Source organism: Ursus americanus, chromosome 18, assembly GCF_024610735.1.
Source record: "Ursus americanus isolate L20-20 chromosome 18, mUrsAme1.1.p, whole genome shotgun sequence".
NCBI lineage: Eukaryota > Metazoa > Chordata > Mammalia > Carnivora > Ursidae > Ursus > Ursus americanus.
The window spans coordinates 59,302,136-59,323,457 of record NC_142144.1 but is presented as its reverse complement, the minus strand read 5'-3'; the positions used below and the strand labels follow the sequence as shown (position 1 = coordinate 59,323,457).

At 36.1% G+C, this 21,322-nt stretch overlaps 1 protein-coding gene across 5 annotated transcripts in view; it reads left to right on the top strand.

Moving 5' to 3' along the window:
• The window catches only part of UHRF2 (ubiquitin like with PHD and ring finger domains 2), a 115,570-nt gene that overhangs the window by 47,822 nt on the left and 46,426 nt on the right, over positions 1-21,322 (top strand). For all 5 annotated transcript variants that reach the window (XM_087869656.1, XM_087869654.1, XM_087869655.1 and 2 more), the window contains 4 exons: positions 9,422-9,531; positions 12,211-12,397; positions 20,125-20,248; positions 20,563-20,670. In XM_087869656.1, the coding sequence (XP_087725782.1) occupies positions 9,422-9,531; positions 12,211-12,397; positions 20,125-20,248; positions 20,563-20,670 (529 nt within the window). The remainder of the gene's footprint in view (positions 1-9,421; positions 9,532-12,210; positions 12,398-20,124; positions 20,249-20,562; positions 20,671-21,322) is intronic.

Genomic DNA, 21,322 nt, shown 5'->3' with positions numbered 1-21,322 from the left:
TTTATCTAAATTTTATTTATTGTCATAAGTTTATTTAACCTCATCTTTTAATGTGCAGTCTTTATTGTGATGTTCCTTTTTTTATTCCTGAGTTTGGTTTGTGACTTTTTAATATGTCCCCCCAGAGGCTTATGAGTTTTATTAGACTTTTATAGATAACTAACCTTCAGCTTTGATATACTCTCTATTACTATATTGAAGGTACAAAAGGAGAAATAAATATAGGACATCATTTTTAATCTAGGATATTTGATAAGGGAACTTGGAGTTAAAGTTCATGCTTGTTTCTTTTCTTTAAAGATCTCATCCGTTTGTCAAAGAGAGGGGCGGCGGCACAAGTAGGGGGAATGGCAGGCAGAGGGAGGAGTGGGCTCCTCGCTCAGCGGGGAGCCCAGTGTGGGGTCCCGTCCCAGGACCCTGGGATCATGACCTGAGCCGAAAGCAGATGCTTAACTGACTGAGCCACCCAGGGGTCCCTCTATTTTAAATTTGTGAGTACCAAAAAGTGAATATGCTTAAACTGTCTCATGATCAAATTCTATTTTTAGTGTCATTTTCTGTTTCTATTTTAGCTTTGAAGAAAATTCAGAACAAAAGTTTGTGGAGTTTAAATCCATTTTCAAAATACTTTGTTCAGTTACTATTATGATGCATATTGCATTTAATACCATATGAAGTTATATTAGTTTAGATATTTTTAAGTAGAATTTGATTTCTATAACAAGAAAATAATTTATCTACAGCTAAAACTGAACTGGATGGATGTACTTTATGTTCAGTGCCATTTTTTATAGGGCTTTATTTAACTAAATTTTATCCATACTCATTTATTATCATATCTCTTCAGTGATATTTTTAACATTCTTATACAGTACAACTTTGGTGTCCATTATCAAGTTATAAATCAAAACTCACTGTATTATAACCTATTGGCCTCCTTGTGGTGCTTAGTCATATATATATATAAATATGTTTCTGCTTCGGAGCCTTTGCACTTGCTGTTCTCTCTGCCTGTTCTGCTCCACACAGATACTCATTTGGCTTGCTCTGTCTCTTGTCTCAGTTCTTTGTTCAGACATCACTTCAAAAGACATCTTTCTTGATTGTGTTGTATAAAATTATATATGTGCATGCCAGGCATAGATTCCTTGAACTCTTTCCTTACTCTTATTTTTCTTTATAGTATTGATTATCATCTGACATTTGTCTCTCTTGGCCTACTTGGAGTAATTTCCTATTCTTGCTGTAATAAATTACCACAAACTTAGTGGCATAAACAGATAACTTACCATTTTACAGTTCTGTAAGTCAGGAGTCTTGTATGGATTTCACTAGGCTAAAAGTGTCAGCAAAGATGTGTTACTTTTTGGGGACTCCAAAGGAGAATTTGTTTCCTTGCCTTTTTCAGATTTTAGAGGCCCCCACCATCCAATTCCTTGGCCCACTGCCCACTTCTTCCCTTTTTAACATTACATATAGGACTCTTCTAAAGTTTCCCTGTAATTACCTTGGGCTACCTGCATAATCCTATTTCAAGGTCATTAACTTAATCATGTCCACAAAATCCCTTTTGCCTTGTAACATAATATTCCCATGTTCCCGTACTTAGGACCTAGACATCCTGTGGCACCCATTATTCTGCCTGTCCTACTACTGAAACATTAATGCCCTGACTTTTGTTGGCTGCTGTGTGCCAGGCCATGTTCTAGGAACAAGTTATAATGAGTATTCGGTAAATAGAGTATTTCACTGAATCTGAGATTAACAGGGTTTTTTTTAATTTTAACATCTCAAAATGTATCTTAAAATTGCTATTGGAATGAAGTTGGGTTCTTTCAGAGATTTGAGTTTGCTTCTACTAGGCACCTTGGAGTACCATGTAACTTAAAACCTCTAAGCTTCTTCAGGTGGTATGAATTCATATCTGCAGAATGGCATGAATCATACCTTTGTGGTTCAATTCTTGGGATACTTTTCCTCCTTTAACTCAGTGATAACATTGAAAGAGGCATGTTTATTTTCTGTCTCTGCCTGCAAGGTGGTTATATCTTAAACTGTGAGAAAACCATTTGGTATCCTAGCTTTGAAGGTCCTTCTTAGACATCTCATTTCAGACTTTTTTCTTTCTTATAATTTCATAAAATAGTGTGTCTTATAGTTGTTGGCTTCCATCTAGAGTACCAACTTTGGGGGTGGTTCTTAGACTACCCATTGTAGGCCAATTTCTTTTTTGGTAGTATAAAATAATATATTTTACAATTGTTCGTTTATTAGGTTCAAATGAAATGTAGTATTGAAGGAATATTCATGTTTTTGGTGTGATTTAGGTTTCATCAGCTTTGTGCAGAAGACAAGGGTGTGGTAAGCCTTCAGCTAAAATGATAAATGAGTGAAAAAATAATTCTAGTTTTGAAACTGTTTTTGTGATATTTATTGAAGCACCTAATGAAATATATGGAAGGTTTCTGTTTCCAGGTAGGATGGAATAGCTGGCAGTAATTAGCATTTTTACAGTTAGAAAATCCAGATCAAATACCATTATCATCTGTTTGAAGGCAACAGAGAGGCAAAGAGAACTACCAGGGCCTAGGGACTCTGGAATGGGAAGAACCTTAGAAGACAGTTAGTTGGTTTTTATAGTTGCTTTTTGCCCTGGGAACTTTGCTAATTATGGATGCAGAGCAGATCTAATTGAAAGCAACTGGGGGCATGGTGGAGACAGAAATCAGAACTTTGGGTAGATAATGGGGATGGCCTGTTTTCCTCACAAAACTTTTGCTAAACACTGGGGTTTTGCTGGGCAAGAGGCTAAAAATGTAAGTAAACAGCACGGTGGAATTTTCAGCAGTCTTAGAAGGCAAACATGGATTTGGGGATCACTGGTGGAATGATCCCACAGAGTATACAAAATGCTCTTAGTTGAAAACTGTGGATGGTTAAGACAAATATGTAGACTAAATCTCACCAAGACTATAAACAAGCCTTGCATCAGCATAGTTGCTGAATAAAATGTTAAACCACCACAGTATCTCCCCAGCAGAAGGAAGATTGCTCCTTCTTTATGGTACAGAAACATCTGAAGCCTCCTCTAATGTTTATATTTATAATGTTGAATTCCGAGGTTTGGTTTGCTAACATCTTTATCTTGGCTTCATTTTTTTGTAACCTGTTTTCATTAGAAATGGATTTCTAAATTGAGCATTTTTTTATATGTGTTTTCAGATGCTGTTCCATTGTATTCTAGCATACATTGTATCTGATGAAAACTCAGCTTATATTCTCTTTGGTTTTATCTTTAGTTTTCAGCAGCATTATGCAGCATGCCACTGTGTTTTCTTTTTATTTATCCTGCCATGAAGCCAGAAACACTACCAAAAGACAGGGCCACATAGTCAAAAACCAGAAGAAAAACCAACAATAAAAATGAAACTGATCTTGGGGCACCTGGGTGGCTCAGTCAGTTAAGCATCTGCCTTCTGCTCAGGTCACGATCCCAGGGTCCTAGAATTGAGGCCCAGGACAGGCTCCCTACTCAGTGGGGAGCCTGCTTCTCCCTCTCCCTCTGCCCACTTGTGTGCTTGCATGTTCTCTCTCTCTTTTTCTCAAATAAAAAAAAAAAGTATATATATATATTTTATGTTGCTCTTGATAATTAAAAGTTCTCAGGGATTTTAGAATAATTATGATTAAAGTGCTCAAGAAAATAGATGAGAAGATGGAGAATTTCAAATGAGAATTAGGATCTATAATCACATGGAATCCATGAAATCACTCTAGAACTGAAATATACAGTATCTGAAACTAAGTTCATTAGATTGGCTTAATAGCAGAAGATAGGAGTAGTGAACTCAAAGGCAAGTCAGTGAAAAATTTGGATAAATTGACATATGAAAAAAAATAGAAAAGACTGTTGGACATATGGGACCTGGTAAAAGGGATGCATTACATGTACTTGAAGTTCCCAAAGAAGAGAAGGGTGAAAACAATGTTTGAAAATATAATAGCTAGAATTTTCAAAAGTGAGAAGATATCAGCCCAGATTGAAGTCCTACGAACCCTAAGCAGGATAAATGTAAAGAAAGCACAGAGGCATGTTATAGTAATGCTGCTAAAATCTAAAGATAAAAACAAAAGGAATATGAGCTGAGTTTTCATCAGAAATAACAAAAGCTCTAGAACACAAGGAAATAGCATCTGAAAATACTACTAAAAAAAAATCTCAACTTAGAAATACATTTCTAATGAAAATAGATTACAAAAAAAGTGAAGCCAAATAGTGATGTTATCAAACCTAACCTAAGAATTCGGTACCAATAGACCTGCACTAAAATACTAAGGAGTTCTGTAAGCAGAAGGAAGGTGATTTCAGGTAGAAATATGGAAATACAGGAAGGCATTAAAGAACAGAGGAAGGGTAACTATATGAGTAAGTGCAGACTATTCACAACACTAGTGAAGTTTATGTGTAGAATAAAATGCATGACAACAATGCAGAAGTTGGGGGTTGATAAATGAAGCTGTGAAATTCTGACATGCTCAAGGAAGTAGTGCAGTAAAACTTTGATTTCTTGGGTTTATTTACATGGTATATTCTCTAAGAACCACTAAATTAAAATATTTTAATAACATTGAATATATGCAATTTATTAATATATATAATTTAATATAACAAAATATAATTTTAATATAACTAAACTATTAGCAAATTAATAGGGTGAAATGGAATAATTATTAGAATAAACCAAAAGAAGGCAATCAAGAAGAGTAAAAGAAACAAAAAGGTAGATAAAATGGGAAATAGTAAAATGGTAGAAACAAACCCAAATATGTCAGCCATTTATGTTAACTAAATGTGAGCTAGATATTACAGTTAAAGATGAACAGGATTAAAACAAAAACAAAATCCATATGCTGCTTATAAAAAAGATTCCTTAAATATGAACTCACATAAGTTGAAATTACAAAGATGGATGGGATTCCAGGTAGATGACAACAGCATAGATTTTTAGTCTCCCTAGATGTCCTTATACAAACACATAGAACAACTAAAATATCTAATCCAAAATTCATGGGCAGCATCTTTAACCATTCAGGGTGTTGTGGTATCCCCTAAAGGAACCAAAATAACTGGTGGGATAAATAGCTGAAAGCTTATAAGACCAGTGTGGTAGCGGTAGCTGTGCAAGAGGTAGGAAAGGGTAACTACCCAAGAACTCTGAAATGATAAAACTAGTTCAGCTAACTGTTTTGAGAGGAGCAGCTATGGTGGCCATTTCTCAAAATGACCCCCAGTATTTCCTGCTTCCTGGTATTCACACCTTGCGCACAGTTCCCACCCACATTTTACTTAGGGTTACTCTTGTGATCAATAGAATATGGCAGAAGTGATGTTTTACCACGTCCAAGATTCAGTTATAAAAACATTGAAGCTTCCATTGGGCTCTCTCAGATCACTTCATTTGGGGGAAGCCCTCTGCTGTGTTGTGAGGATTCATACATCCTAGTGGTCTTGCCCTAGTTGAGCCTTTAGATGAGACTGTAACTCTGGTCAACAGCCTGACTGAAACTTGACAAGATCTTGAGCCAGAACTGCCCAGCTCTGCTGCTCCCCAAATCCTGATTTGCAGAACCTGAGGTAATTTTTGTCTAAAGCTGCTAGTTTTAAGATGATTTGTTATGTGACAACAGAACTAATCCAGCAACTGAAGCTAGAAGGGGTATGCACATCAGTTTAGATGAGTACAAGCAGTTGGCAATAAGATTTTGAAGGGATTAGCTACCAGCGAGCTCTTGAAATTATCTAGCTAAAACTGTTCCAGGACAAAGCCCCATATAGAAAAACTACTGGAAGTACAGCCCAAACTGAGTAGAACAGGGACAATAAAGATAAAAAGAAAAAAGATTCAGTTAAAAATAGGGAAGGAGAATAGAGCCAGGAGATTTAAGCTTCCATAGTAGTAGTCCCTTTTAAAAATAATTTGAGGCATAATTTACATACAACAATATGTACTATATATTTTTTGTACTATATATTTTAAGTGAATATTGGCAAGTATGTATACCCATGCCACCACTATAATCAAGATATAGAACGTTTTCATCACCCCAAAAAGTTCTTTTGGGCTCCCTTAGGTATCTGCACAAACCTCAGCCCCAGACAACTACTCATTTGCTTTTTGTCAGATTAGATTTTAGTTGCTATAGTTTTGAATGCTTCTCCAAAAAATAACAATTAAAAAGAGTGAGTTCTGTGGAACTCTATAGCTGTGAGCTAATAAAGCTAAGTGAAATTATACCCTCCAGAGGTTCAATACATTTAATTTTTTTTTAAAAGGCATTGATGTCAAATTACATATTAAATTAGAAGAAAAAGGAAGAAAATGTAAGGATGTTATCCTCATTCCTTTTAGGGAAAGTGTCACAGAAAGACATGCATGAGTCAAGAAAAGATGGACTAGGGATTTTAAGTCTAGCCAAACTGCCTTTCAGAATAAAGGCTGGAGACAAACTATCATTAACTTGGAAGAACTAGGGGAGCTATTCTCATGAACGCTTCCTGGGAAATGTTCTAGAGAACTAGCTTCAGGGCCATCAAGATTACTGAAGAAAATTAGACAAAAAGAGCAGTGATAAACATCAAAAATATTTTTACATTTAGGGACACCTGGGTGGCTCAGTCAGTTAAGCGTCTGCCTTCGGCTCAGGTCATTATCCCAGGGTCCTGGAATCAAGTCCCACATCAGGCTCCTTGCTCAGCTTCTCCTGCCTGCCGCTCGCCCTGCTTGTGTGCTCTCTCTTTCTGACAAATAAATGAATCTTAAAATATTTTTACATTTAGAAGTTAGGACTAAAGGAGATACATAAAGAAGAAAGCGTAGTATGTAATGATTATATGATCTGACATAGATAGAACTGTAAGATGTGGATGAAAATACACAAAAGAATTTAAAATTGTGGGGCGCCTGGGTGGCTCAGTGGTTAAGCGTCTGCCTTTGGATCAGGTCATGATCCCAGTGTTCTGGGATCGAGCCCTGCATCGGGCTCCCTGCTCAGCAGGAAGCCTGCTTCTCCCTCTCCCACTCTCCCTGCTTCCGTTCCCTCTCTCGCTGCCTCTCCCTCTGTCAAATAAATAAATAAAATCTTTAAAAAAAAATTTAAAATTGTTTTCAGTAATCATGATGACAACAAGTAAGAATGTCTCGTGTGTAATGTGGGATAAGGCAAAGAAGTATTTGTAACATTCTAATTTAGACATCCCTGGTATCTTTGATAACTAGTATTTTCTGACTGAGGAGAAAGGAGAAATAGACACATAATTGTTTTTAAAAAAGTAAATTTACCCTTCTGTTCAGAATTTGAACAAAGCATTTATATGAACTCATGAAGTATCTTGTATGTGTATTCATGTGTATGTTTAAATTTTGTAGCTCTGTCCACTGAAGAAGCCTTGAAACAGTGATCAGCTTAGTTGCAGAAAGCTTTTCTAGTGCCTGAAATATAGCTTTGAAATATTATTTCTACCCAAAAGAAATTGGGATTCCTTATAGATAGGACTCCAGGCTAGAGGCAGAAAATGTGCAAGATGAATTTGGAACATCTTGTCTTAGGGATAACAAGGAAACCCACAAAGACTGTTAAGTTCTTGTCAGATTTGGGAGTCAACTGGAAGTTCCTATTGGCCAAAGATAGACAGTTTGAACATCAACAAGGAAAATAGCTACAGTGGTTTGAAGCACCTCAGATATTTATGTGAATTCCTGGTAATATAGAATTGGTGACCTATATAGGACATTAGGGAACTATTTAAGTTGCCAAAGAAAGCACTTAATCCATATTTTTTATATCATGTATCACTGAGTCACCAAATAATTGATGAGGTCAAGTTTCTTTCTATTGAACTCTAGCAAAAAAATTAGGAAAGCTAGAACTGGAATAGCAACACTTTCTAAACCCCAGTGAATTAATCTTAGTATTGAGTATTGATAGCTGCTATCATCATAGGAAAAGACAACTAAATAAACTAGGTGCTTCCTAATAGAATAGACCTATACATAGTTATACCAAAACATGAACCTGGATTTGATTAAGCATTTCTAAATGCAAGGATTTTCATTATTTTGTGTGTGTAAAGGGCCAGATAGTTTTAACCCTCGACAGCCAAATGGTCTCCACCATCACAGCTACTCAACTCTGCCATTGTAGCACAAAACCAACCACAGAGAATGCATAAGTGAGCAGGTGTAACTGTATTCCAGTAAAACGTTATTTACAAAAGCAGGCAGCAGACCAGGGTTTTTGACCTGTACTCTGGATTCAGCTACCAACTTACTGGAAATGCAAATAACAGAAAAAGCCTATTTAAACTACACTTTGGGAATGCAAATATCAGAATCAAGATATTGGGCCACTCTATAGGACAAATGGTGGTGGTTCTTTAAATTGTAAAGAAGGAAAAGATAATGTGGGAATTGATTAGAGTCTTTAAAACACAGGCAAAACTATATGATATGCTTAGGCAGACAGGTTTTGTAAGACTGAAGAAAATTAAGGTAAATATAATTCTTAGAAGGGAATAAAAGAGATTGAGATTGGGAGGGAGCATGGCAAGGGCTTCTGAGGTAAACCTTTCTATCTCCTGTCATGGTTGGTGACTACAGACTATACATCCTGTAGTCTGATTAAACTATACATAGATAAATGCAGTTTTCTGCATTTGTGGATATCTGACATTAAAAGTTTTAAAAGTTTTACATGTGAAAACATGGGAAAAGTCATCAAGCAAATTCTAACCAAAAAAAAAAAAGTACACTTTTGATATAGAATGCATTACTAGAGGTAGAGACATTTTATAAGGTGATTTAAGAGTCCTAAATCTGTATGTACCCAGTAACATAGCTTCAAAAATATAAACCAAAGTTGACAGAGTAAAAGGAGAAATCTATATATAAATCCATAATAATAGGAAACTTTGAAGAAGTGTATGTAAACAGGTATAAATTGTGTCTGTGAGGAATATGGCTTAATATCTGAAGGACTTTTCTTTTTAATAAGTCATCTTTTTTACCCAGAGACTTACTGTATTTACTGGAAATATGTTTAAATCTTTAATTTTGATTGATAGAGTATCATTTTACCTAGTGTTTAAATTTACAAGATACCTATCTTCTAGCCAGATAATCTAGGTGAAGTCTGTAACTTTTTTTTCCTAATATTACACTTAAAGTTACACTTAACTGTGAATAGTAACTAATCACTGTTGGACTTTCCTGCCATTGGAAACAATAGCTCAAGGTGATTAGAATAACTAGAATCCCAATTTTAAATCAACAAAGTTCAGTGGGTTTCCCAAATGACTCTTAATTGTTTGTACATGGTTTAGATTTTGCTGGCAAAAGTTAACTTTTCTTCTTTTTTCAAACAGGGGTTCTGAAGGCAAATTAAATGACTGCCAGATAAGATTCGTAAATGAAATCTTTAAGATCGAGAAACCTGGAGCTCATCCCCTATCATTGGCAGATGGAAAGTTTTTAAGTATGGATTTTTCTTATGGGTTTAGACTACATATGTTGTACTCGATTGGTATTTTAACCACCCAGGAAATAACTTTTGAGAAAGTATAAAACTGTGGATCATACAAACATTTTCAAAACAGTTTTGATCTAAGATCCATTTTGGTTTAGTGGATTTAATGGATTTTTCTCAAGTCACAAAATTTGTTTTCAAAAAAATATTTTCTTGGCCTTTTATTGCTGTTTTCTTGTTTTCTTGACTATAGATTCTGTCCAGATAACCACCCAAGATTGGTTTTTAATAACGAGACTTATTTTTATATGAGTAGAGTCTGACTGACAGTAGTGCTGGTTGAGCCTTGAGTTTCTGAGGTAATAAATGAGGTTTAAAGAATTGGGAGAATATTGGAATGTAGCCCTGTCTTTTCACTGTACATATTGAATTTGCTTAATATCATACAGCTAGTTGGTAACAGAGGTAGGACTAGATTCTATCTCTTTTAATTCATGGTTCAATCACTATTTTTCCAGCCAGGAGTCTCAATATCTAATATTGTTTTAGAAAAATACTCCAGCTAAGACTTCTCCTTAACCTTTTCTTACCTAATTGTGCAAGATAATAACAAGACAATACCTTTAACAGGTCAGTAAATAGACTTTCATGGCACCAGTTTAAGCCATTCTCATTTTTTGAGACTGCAGTGCTGATATATCTAGATTTGAATTAAGAACCTTCAGGCATACTGTGTTTGAGTACTTGTATGGTTATATCCTAGAAGTGAAGGTAACTTGAGTAAACCTATTTCTTTTCTCTTCTTTTCTTTTTTCTTTTTTTTAAAGATTGATTTATTTTATTTTAGAGGCGCAGAAGGGGAGAGAAAAAGAGAGAATCTCAAGCAGACTCCCTGAGTGTGGAGCCTGAAGCAGGGCTTGATCTCACAACCCAGAGATCATGACCTGAGCTAAAGTCAAGAGTTAGATGCTTAAACAACTGAGCCACCCAGGTGCCCCTGAATAAACCTATCTAATGTGACTTAGTCATTCTCAGTAAAACACAGTACAAAACCAAGATAGATGAGTCTTTCTGTTATTTCTTAGTACATCTGCATGTATTCTGTTCTCTCTCATTCTCCATATCTTTCCTCTGCCTAATACTAATCACATTATAGCTACAACATTAAACTTGTATGTAAAGAAATCATTTCACAGCGATAGCCAGATTGCCTTTGATTACAGCACTCTCCATACCAAAAATCTAAACATGTCAAGGCATATTTTTAGGTCTGTTATGCATCCATTACTTATATGTTGTCACGGCTCCCGTAGTGGAAGTGAAACAAAATTGTAATCTGCCATTCATTAGCAAGAATAGGCAGTGACCAGTCAGAATGATAGTACTGAAATCTGTGCCTTTTCCCTTCCTCCCCTCTCATTTCTCCAGTATGGTTCCCCATTTCCCTGATATTGCTAGATCAGTTCTGATATGGTAAATTTACTCACAAATGTATTGTGTACATTTGTTAGAAATTCAAAATCTAGAACAATATTAATTTAAATATAGGGGCTCATGGGTGTCTCAGTTGGTTGGGCAACTGCCTTCGTCTCAGGTCATGATCCTGGAGCCCCAGGATTGAGTCCCACATCGGGCTCCCTGCTCAGGGGGGAATCTGCTTCTCCCTCTGACCCTCCCCCATCTCATGCTCACTCTTTCATTCTCTCTCCCTAAAAAAAAAAAAAAAAAAAAAAAAAAAATTAAAATATAGGGACTCCCAGGAAGTAATCACTCTAACAATGTATATCATTCTGAACATCTTCCACTGTGTACATAATTCATCTTTGTGTCTTAAAAGTAAAATTCTTCAGTTTCCTTTTTGAATTTCATATACCTGATGACCTCTGTATTATAGTTCTTATAAATTTACCTTATTTTAAATAAAATCTTTCCAACTATTTCTCTTGACATTTAAATTAATTTTTGTATTATGAACATTAAGATTTTTTTGTGTACGTATGTGTATCTTAAAATTTCAAGAAATACTTTGGCAAAAGCTGTTTGGATTTAGATAGGTTGGGGGGCAATAAATGGTACACCTCTTACTTGCCAGAGTTCTGAACCAATTGACAAATAAGATAAAAATCAACTGAATGAGAAATACTTTTTCTATTACTGGTAAAAAGTATGTTGGGGGCATAGCTTGAATGGGAACCAAAATGGGCTTGCTCACTCCATAAAATCAGCCTCCCTCTCCTAGTTTAGCGCACTCAAGGAAAGGTTTAGGTCTGCAGAATACATGGTATTTAATAGTTCCATTTATTAAGTAGTTAGATCCAAACAACTTTGTGCAACAGAATATTGTATTCCCTTGAAATCCTAAGATAACTTATGGTACCCTCGTGAGTTCACTGCATTGCCCCTGGAACTTTGAGTCTGGTCCATACAAATTTTAAAGGCAAGAGTAAGAGTATATGTTACCCTCTTGCATGTAGTGATGTCTGCTGTGCCTGGGCTTCATCCCTGTTATTTTGATAAGTACAGAACGAAGCTCAGGCATTTATTCTTAAAGCCCCACACTTGATTATTCTTTGTGGTTTTTTTCCTATTAAAAAAGCTGTATGCTATTTTCATGTGTTTTTCTTTGTAAGATTCAAAGATGTAAAAATGATCCTAACACTGGGCTTGTTATAATTTTATTCTTAATAGGGAAAAATGATCCTGAATGTGACATTTGTGGTGGAGATCCAAATAAGAAATGTCGTTCTTGCTCCTGTCATATATGTGGTGGAAAACAGGAACCCAACATGCAGCTTCTGTGTGATGAATGTAACATGGCCTATCATATTTACTGCCTGAATCCACCTTTGGATAAGGTCCCTGAAGAGGAGTACTGGTATGATTATCAGGGTTTTGTTGTTGTTGTTGTTGTTGCTGTGTTAAGAATTGAATGTGAAATATGTATTTGAACCACCAAAAGATTTCTGAAGATATATAATGTGTATTAAAGTGCTTAAAATTTTTATAGCCATTGGTTACTTGGCATTGATAACCTTATTTGGTTATTATAAGGGCTTGGGAACCGGTCTCTAGCTCCACTTTTTTGATCCTTGCAGTCCTTCCTCTAATATGGAGTCTGCATTCTTTCAAAAATGCAAATCTGATTGTGTTGACTCCTTTACATCACCCTACAGGGCCTTGCACAATACTTTTTTAGTTGATTTCTCCAGGTGTATTTCTTATTTTTCTTTCATTTTCCCAAATACTCTGTACTCTAGCCAGATTAAATATCTTTCAGCTCCTTAAGTAAGTCTTGTTCTTTCTCTCCTCTGGGCTTTTATGCTTGACACATATTCTCTGAGAAGCATTTTCGTCTTTCTTTAACCTTCAGGATGAAGGTTTTCACTTAACTATGACTTCATCTGGGAAAGCCTTTGTGGGTGGTCCCCTCAACCCCCCAGTTATTCTATTTTTAAAAATTTTTTTGTGCTTTTTAAAAATTGTTTTAAAATTTTTTAAATTTAAATTCAATTAACATATGGTGTATTATTAGTTTCAGGGGTAGAGTTCAGCGATTCATCAGTCTTACATAATACCCAGTGTCCTTACATCATGTGCGCTCCTTAATGTCCATCACCCAGTTACACCATCCACCACCCCTCCAGCAGTCCTTAGTTTGTTTCCTATGATTAAGACTCTCTTATGGTTTGTCTCCCTCTCTGATTCCGTCTTGTTTTATTTTTTCCTCTCTTCTCCTATATGATCCTCTGTTTTGTTTCTTGAATTCCACATGTGAGTGAAATCATGTGATAATTGTCTTTCTCTGATTGACTTTGTTTCGCATAATATCCTCCAGTTTCATCCATGTCGTTGCAAATGGCAAGATTTCTTTTTTTTTGATGGCTGAGTAGTATTCCATTGTATATAGATACCACATTTTCTTTGTCCATTCTTCTGTCGATGGACATCTGGCTCTTTCCTAGTTTGGCTATTCTGGACATTGCTGCTATAAACATTCAGGTGCAAAGTGCCCCTTCATATCACTACATTTGTGTCTTTGGGGTAAATCCCTAGTAGTACAATTGCTGGATCATAGGGTGGTTCTGTTTTTAACTTAGAGGAAGCTCCATACTGTTTTCCAGAGTGGCTACACCAGCTTGTATCCCCACCAACAGTGTAAGAAGGTTCCCCTTTCCCTGCATCCTCGCCAACATCTGTCATTTCCTGCTTGTTAATTTTAGCCATTCTCACTGGTGTGAGGTGGTATCTTATTGTGGTTTTGATTTGTATTTCCCTGATGACAGGTGATGTGGAGCACTTTTTCCTGTGTCTGTTGGCCATTTGTATGTCTTCTTTGGAGAACTCTCTGTTCATGTCTTCTGCCCATTTCTTGATTGGCTTATTTGTTCTTTGGGTATTGAGTTTGATAAGTTCTTTATAGATTTTGGATACTAGTTTTTACCTGATAAGACATTTGCACATATTTTCTCCCATTCTGTCAGTTGTCTTTTGGTTTTGTCGATTGTCTCTTGCTGTGAAGCAGCTTTTTATCTTGATGAAGTCCCATTAGTTCATTTTTACTTTTGATTCCCTTGCCTTTGGAGACCTCTCTAAAGAAGTTGCTGCAGCCAGGGTCATATAGGTTGCTGCCTGTGTTCTCCTCTAGACTTTTTTTTAAAGATTGTTATTTATTTATTTGCCAGAGAGAGAGCGTGCAAATGAGCATAAGCAGGGACGCAGCAGGTAGAGGGAAAAGCAGGCTCCTTGCTGGGCTAGGAGCCCCATACAGGACTCAATCCCAGGGCTCTAGGATCATGACCTGAGCCAAAACCAGATGCTTAACTGACTGAGCCACCCAGGCATCCCTCTCCTCTAGGGTTTTGATGGATTCCTGTCTCACATTTCTGTCTTTCATCCATTTTGAGTCTATTTTTGTGTATGGTGTAAGAAAATGGTCCAGTTTCATTCTTCTGCATATGGCTGTCCAATTTTCCCAACACCATTTGTTGAAGAGACTGTCTTTTTTCCATTGGATATTCTTTCCTGCTTCATTGAAGATTAGTTGACCATAGAGTTAAGGGTCTATTTCTGGGTTTTCTATTCTGTTCCATTGATCTATGTGTCTGTTTTTGTGCCAGTACCATACTGTCTTGATGATTACAGCTTTGTAATAGAGCTTGAAGTCAGGCATTGTGATGCCGCCAACTTTGGTTTTCTTTTTCAACATTCCTTTGGCTATTTGGGGCTTTTTCTGCTTCCATACAAATTTTAGGATTATTTGTTCCATCTGTGAAAAATGCTGTTGGTATTTTGACAGGGATTGCAGTGAAGGTATAGATTGCTCTACGTAGCATAGACATTTTAACAGTATTTGTTCTTCCAATCCATAAGCATGGAACATTTTTCCATTTTTTTGTCTTCCTCAATTTCTTTCATGAGTGTTCTATCGTTTTCTGAGTACAGATCCTTTTCTTCTTTGGTTAGGTTTATTTCTAGGTATCTATGGCTTTTGGTGCAATTGTAAATGGGATCAACTCCTTAGTTTCTCTTTCTTCTGCCTCATTGTTGGTGTATAGAAATGCAACTGGTTTCTTTGCATTGATTTTATATCCTGCCACTTGGCTGAGTTCCTCTATGAGTCTAGCAATTTGGAGGTTGAGTCTTTTGAGTTTTCCCGAGTATCATGTCATCTGTGAAGAGTGAGAGTTTGACTTCTTTGACGACTTGGATACCTTTTATCCCTTTTTGCTGTCTGATTGCTGAGGCTAGGACTTCTAGTACTATGTTGAATAGCAGTGGTGAGAGTGGGCATCCCTGTTGTGTTCCTGACCTTGGAGGAAAAGCTCTCAGTGTTTCCCCATTGAGAATGATATTTGCTGTGGGCTTTTCATAGATGGCTTTTATGATACTGAGGTATGTACCCTCTCTCCCTACACTGTGGAGAGTTTTCATCAAGAAAGGATGCTGTACTTTGTCAAATGCTTTTTCTGCATCTACTGAGAGGATCATGTTCTTGTTTCCTCTTTTGTTAATGTGATCTATCACGTTGATTGATTGATTGCAGATGTTGAACCACCCTTGCAGCCCAGGAATAAATCCCACTTGGTCATGGTGAATAATTCTTTTAATGCACTGTTGGATCCTATTGGCTAGATATAGTTGAGAATTTCTGCATCCATGTTCATCAGGGATATTGCTCTGTAATTCTTCTTTTTGGTGGGGTCTTTGTCTGGTTTCAGAATAAAGGTAATACCTCATAGAAAGAGTTTGGATGTTTTCCTTCCATTTCTATTTTTGGAACAGTTTCAGAAGACTAGGTGTTAATTCTTCTTTAAATGTTTGGTAGAATTCCCCTGGGAAGCCATTCGGCCCTGAACTCCTGTTTGTCGGGAGATTTTTGATTACTGCTTCAATTTCCTTGCTGGCTATGGGTCTGTTCAAGTTTCTCTTTTTCCTGTTTCAGTTTTGGTAGTTTATACATTTCTAGGAATGCTTCCGTTTCTTCCAGATTGTCTAATTTGTTGGCATATAGTTGCTCATAATATGTTCTTATAATTGTTTGTATTTCTTCGGTGTTGGTTGTGATCCTCATCTTTCATTCATGATTTTATTTATTGCAGTCCTTTTTCTTTTCTTTTTGATTAAGTTTGGCCAGGGGCTCCACAGTTATTTTAGATGTGCCTATAGTAGTACTTAATGATTATTAAGTGCTTAATATATGCTAGACACTAACAAAGTGCTTTATATGGATTATTGTATTAATCCTGTGCAGTTAATAAGTAGAACCAGGCACTAGGGTTCAATATACTGATCAAAACCTCTACTACTTCTCTTAAATAGTCATAGCTGCAAAATGAAATCATTAGAAAAAAGACTGGGAAGAACATACTCAAAATAAGAATAAACTTTTTCATGTCATACTAAGAAGTTTTTTCTTCTTAACCTCTGGAGTGTTGCTGGTGTGGAGGGTTAAGCTAAGGAATGTCACACTCGGAAATACAGGCGTACTTCAGAGAGAGTACAGGATCCAGACCATTGCATTAAGTAAATATCACAATAAGGCAAGTCAGATGGATTTTTTTGCTTCCTAGTACATGTAAAAGATACTTTTATGCACTATTTTGTAGTCTATTAAGTGTGCAATAACATTGTTTCTAAAAACATACATACCATAATTTTAAAATACTTAATTGCTAAAAACGCTAGCCATCATCTGAGCTTTCAGCAAGTCTTAATCACTGATTACAAATCACCCTGACAATATAATAATGAAAAAGTTTGAAATATTGCAAGAGTTACCAAAATGGACATAGAGACAGAAACTGAGCAAATGCTGTAGGAAAAATCGCACCAATGGACTTGCTCGACACTGTGTTGCCACAGGTCTTAAGTTTGTAAAAAAAAAAAAAAAAAAAAAAAAAAAGACAGTATCTGTGAAGTTCCATAAAATGATGTGTGCCCGTAATAACATCACAATTGGGTAGATGATATTATTGTGAAGAATAGATTGTTTTCCATTGCTTTGGCCTCTCCCCACCTGTTGGGAATCAGGTTGTTATTGTATTACCACAGAGGCTATATGGGTGGGAGAAGCAAAGGGATCTAACTTCTTCCTTTTACCCGCTCCCTCTCCCTTGCATGGTCACAAACTGAATTTTACCATCTATAAACAGTAATTGTATTTCCTCTAAAGTCTCATATATTTTTCTTCCCTTTTGTTTCTGTGGAGGGTAGTTCCTGCTTCTCTAAAATACAAACCCTTCTACCTGCTCTCATAGTTCCATAACCCTTTGCCTTTTTAGGAACTTCACTCCTATAGTTAATTCTCAAATTGCCATTACCAGGTCATTCTCATTAGTATCCTGGAATCTGTTCATTCTTCCAAATGCACACAACCCCTTCGATTGATCCCATTTCTTTCCTTCCTTTATGGCAAAGCTTCTGAAGAGCTATCTGGGATGATTTCCATTTCCTCTTGTCCTTTTCATACTTCAGCTCTCCAGTTGGACTTTGCTTCCCACAACTCCACTATATTTATGTTAGGGTCAAAGACACGTTCCATGTTGCCACATCCAGTGGTCACTTCTAAGTCCTCTCCTTACTTGTACTTCTCAGCCGTCTGTCTTTACAGATTGTGTGATACCATATGACCTAATTTTCATCATACCTCACTTGGCCTTTCCTTCATCTGTTTGTTTTCTCATATCTATCAGATTTAAGAGTTTTCCAGAGCACTACTCACTTGCTTTTTGCTTTCATGCTTGCTTCCTAGATGACCTCATCTGATCATGAGACTTTAAATACCAAGCTAATGGTTCTAAATTTTCAGTATATTTGTACCTAATCTTCCCTGGGTTCTATATTCCTGTATTCATTCAACTGTTTACGTGATGGACATCACAAAATCAGTCCAAGTGGAAATCGTGATTTCCATAAACACGCCCCCTAAAATCCTGCTCCTCTCCCAGTCTTCAGTAAATGCTACAGTCACCTGCTTGTTCAGGCTGAAAAGCTAAACTTCCTCTTTGATTCCCTCTTTGCCCTCCTTAGATATTCTATATCCTCGTCAGTCCTCCATAATCTTTCTCTGCTCTTACTCTTGTCTAAACTATTGTCACTTCCCTGAACTGTATAATAAACGCCTAACTAGTCTCCTTGCTTTCACATCACTATCCTTCTCCCATAGCAGCAGAATGATCTTACTAAATCCTGAATCAGATTACTCATCTATTTAAAATCCCCTAGTGTTTTCCTGTTGCACTTAGATGGCATGTGCTTAGGTTTTATTCTGACCTGGCCCTGCCTGCTCTATAACCTTATTGCTTATCTCTGGGCAGTTTATTTTGCTAAACTTCAGATCTACCCACCTTTATGTTTTTTAAGGCATACCACTCCTTCTTGTGCCTCAGGACTTGTATACTTAATGTCTTTTTGCCCAGAATGCATTCCCTGGCTTCATAGGACTGACTCCTTTGGTCTCAGCTGGAATATTACCTCAAAAACTACACTATCTAAAGACACAATTTCTAATCCCTCTTAATACCCATGTAACCCTGATGTATTTCCTTTATAGAACTTGCCAACTTCTGAAATTGTTTCATTGTATGTACTAGTTTTCTTTACTCTGTACAAACATTTTGATCATATTTATCCCCAGCACCAAAATAGTGCCTCGTATATCTTTTCTATTTCTCCAAATCATGTTGTTCACATATTTAATCTCTGAACTCATTTTCTCACCAGAAATAGTATCTGCTTTGCCACTAAGATCTCTGAAAAATATAGTTTTAAAAGGTTAGCACATTGGGTAAAATCCAGTCTTAGAAAAAATTAATTTTTGGAAGCCTCCTGATTTCCCAATTAGAAAGGATTTTACTTGATAGTATTTATTGCTTTCTCCTACATTTAAATTTTTGCCTTGATTTTGCATCTATGTATCACAACCTAAGTGATTTTCTGAGTCAGAGACTGAATTACATTTCTCTTTCCTCCAATACTAAATAAAATATCTTATAATTAAGCAGTCAGACTTAACTGGTGGGCGTGGATGTCTTTTTTTTCTCTATAGACTATATGGAATAATTATGAAATGGAACGTATAGGCACATTTAATATTAATGGAGGGAGTGACCAGTTGATCTTCAGGATATCCCTCAAGTTTGCATTCCTTGGTGATGTAGGAACAGCCTCATCTGATTCTATAGACATATTTATACTTCGCTTTTTAGGAATGATTTAAGGTAGCTTATAATGATACGCAAGTTATAGTAGGTTGACCAACTGCAAATAGGCTAAAGGACAAAAAATATAGAGAATTAAAACAGAACCTGAGGATAAAGTTAATACAAACAAGCATCCTTGGATCCTGTATATTAGCTGTGATAGAGTATACATTTTTGACTTTGAGAGTTTTAATAACCAGTTTAGATGGGGATGTAACCAATTCAGTTGTATACTTGAACATTCAGTCTAGGATCATCTATTCTTGCTACTTCTGTTTAATAATAGGAACTTCAAATGAATAAATTCCATTCTCTGGGTTAGTGATAAGATCAGAGTTCATGGGCAGTTGGTTAAGCATCTGCCTTAGGCTCAGGTCAGTGGCTCAGTTGATTAAGCATCTGCCTTAGGCTCAGGTCATGATCCCCGGGTCCTGGGATTGAGTTTTGCATCGGGCTCCCTGCTCAGTGGACAGTCTGCTTCTCCCTCTGCTCCTAACTCCCCACTTCCAACTTGTGCTCACTCTCTTTCTCACAAAAATAAATAAATAAAATCTTAAAAAAAAAAAAAATCAGAGTACATGGTGCCATTTGAATTGGACAGCTTTGTCTGGCCTTTGAACTGAATTTGAGATTTTATGATTATAATCCTTTACGTTCTTTAAAGGAGTGATAAGGTTTTGGTTTTGGTTCTTTTTTCCTGCTAGCTTAACCATGTAAATACTCTTATTTAAATATTTAAATATTTTAATATTTTCACATTTAAATATTTTAATATTTAAATGCCAGCTGAAGAGCTATAATATACACCAAATATTACATCTTAAAACTTGTTCTGACCTAGAAAGGCCATTCTGTTACTGGCTTTAATATGGTATTATCAAAATTCCTTTTTCTTTTAAAGGTATTGTCCTTCCTGTAAAACTGATTCCAGTGAAGTTGTAAAGGCTGGTGAAAGACTCAAGATGAGTAAAAAGAAAGCAAAGATGCCATCAGCTAGTACTGAAAGCCGGAGAGACTGGGGCAGGGTAAAGAAGAAAGTCTCCTTTTCTTCTGAGCTATAACGTTTATGACTGTAATGCAAGTTATAACATTTCAATACCAACAGTAGTGGTGATACAAATTATATTTTCCATAGCAGAAATATTAACAAATAACTATATTATTTAATTATATAATTGTTACTTTGTTGTAACTGCTAGCTATATGTTAATGAAATCACATAAATTATATATTGTTAATCATATAGTTAGGTTTCTATTTTATTCTCATTTTATGGGAATTAAGGGCTTTAAGATTTGACATAACCAGTTTCTTAAGTAGCTTGTTCGTTGACTTGTAGGGAATGGCCTGTGTTGGTCGCACTAGAGAATGTACTATTGTTCCTTCTAATCATTATGGACCTATTCCTGGGATTCCTGTTGGATCAACATGGAGATTTAGAGTTCAGGTATGTTTTAAATTGGCTTTGTTGAAAGGGTAAAGTTGGATATAGGTAAAATTGTAGCAATGCCAGCTTCTGTTGATTAAAAGTGGACTAACCTAGGTTTCTTCATATGGCATTCAGTTGTTAGAATGAAAGATTCTCTATAGGATGGGTAGACTCTTCCCCATAGCTTAATACAGAGGACCATACATCATGGAATTAGGCATCAGCTATGCCTTTTCATCACTTTGTTTTGCTATTCTGATAGTTAACATTATTGTTAAGCTTTCTAGAGAATTTTTCTTGCTGAGAATTTAATATTTGCAGTATTAAATTTTTCTTCTTTAAAATATTTGGTAAGTTCTCATTTAATATCATTGAAGTCCAAGAAAGCTCACTTCAGGTGTTTTGTTTAGGGTTTATCTCCCTGAATAAGTTGGTCAGAGGAAGTGCCCAGATACCCAAGGATAAGATTACTTCTCTTTTCCTCTTGAAGGCTCTATTGTATTCATTTCTAACTTCTTTTTTAGAATGGTAATTTTATGATTATAGGGAACTTAAAAGTTATTCATCTTATTTTCTGTTTCTCAGAGACAACTACCTTAAAGTTTTAGTTGTTTCTCCTAGATTTACCTTATTTCTAAATAGCATGTTTCTACTGCTTTTGTCTTCCTAT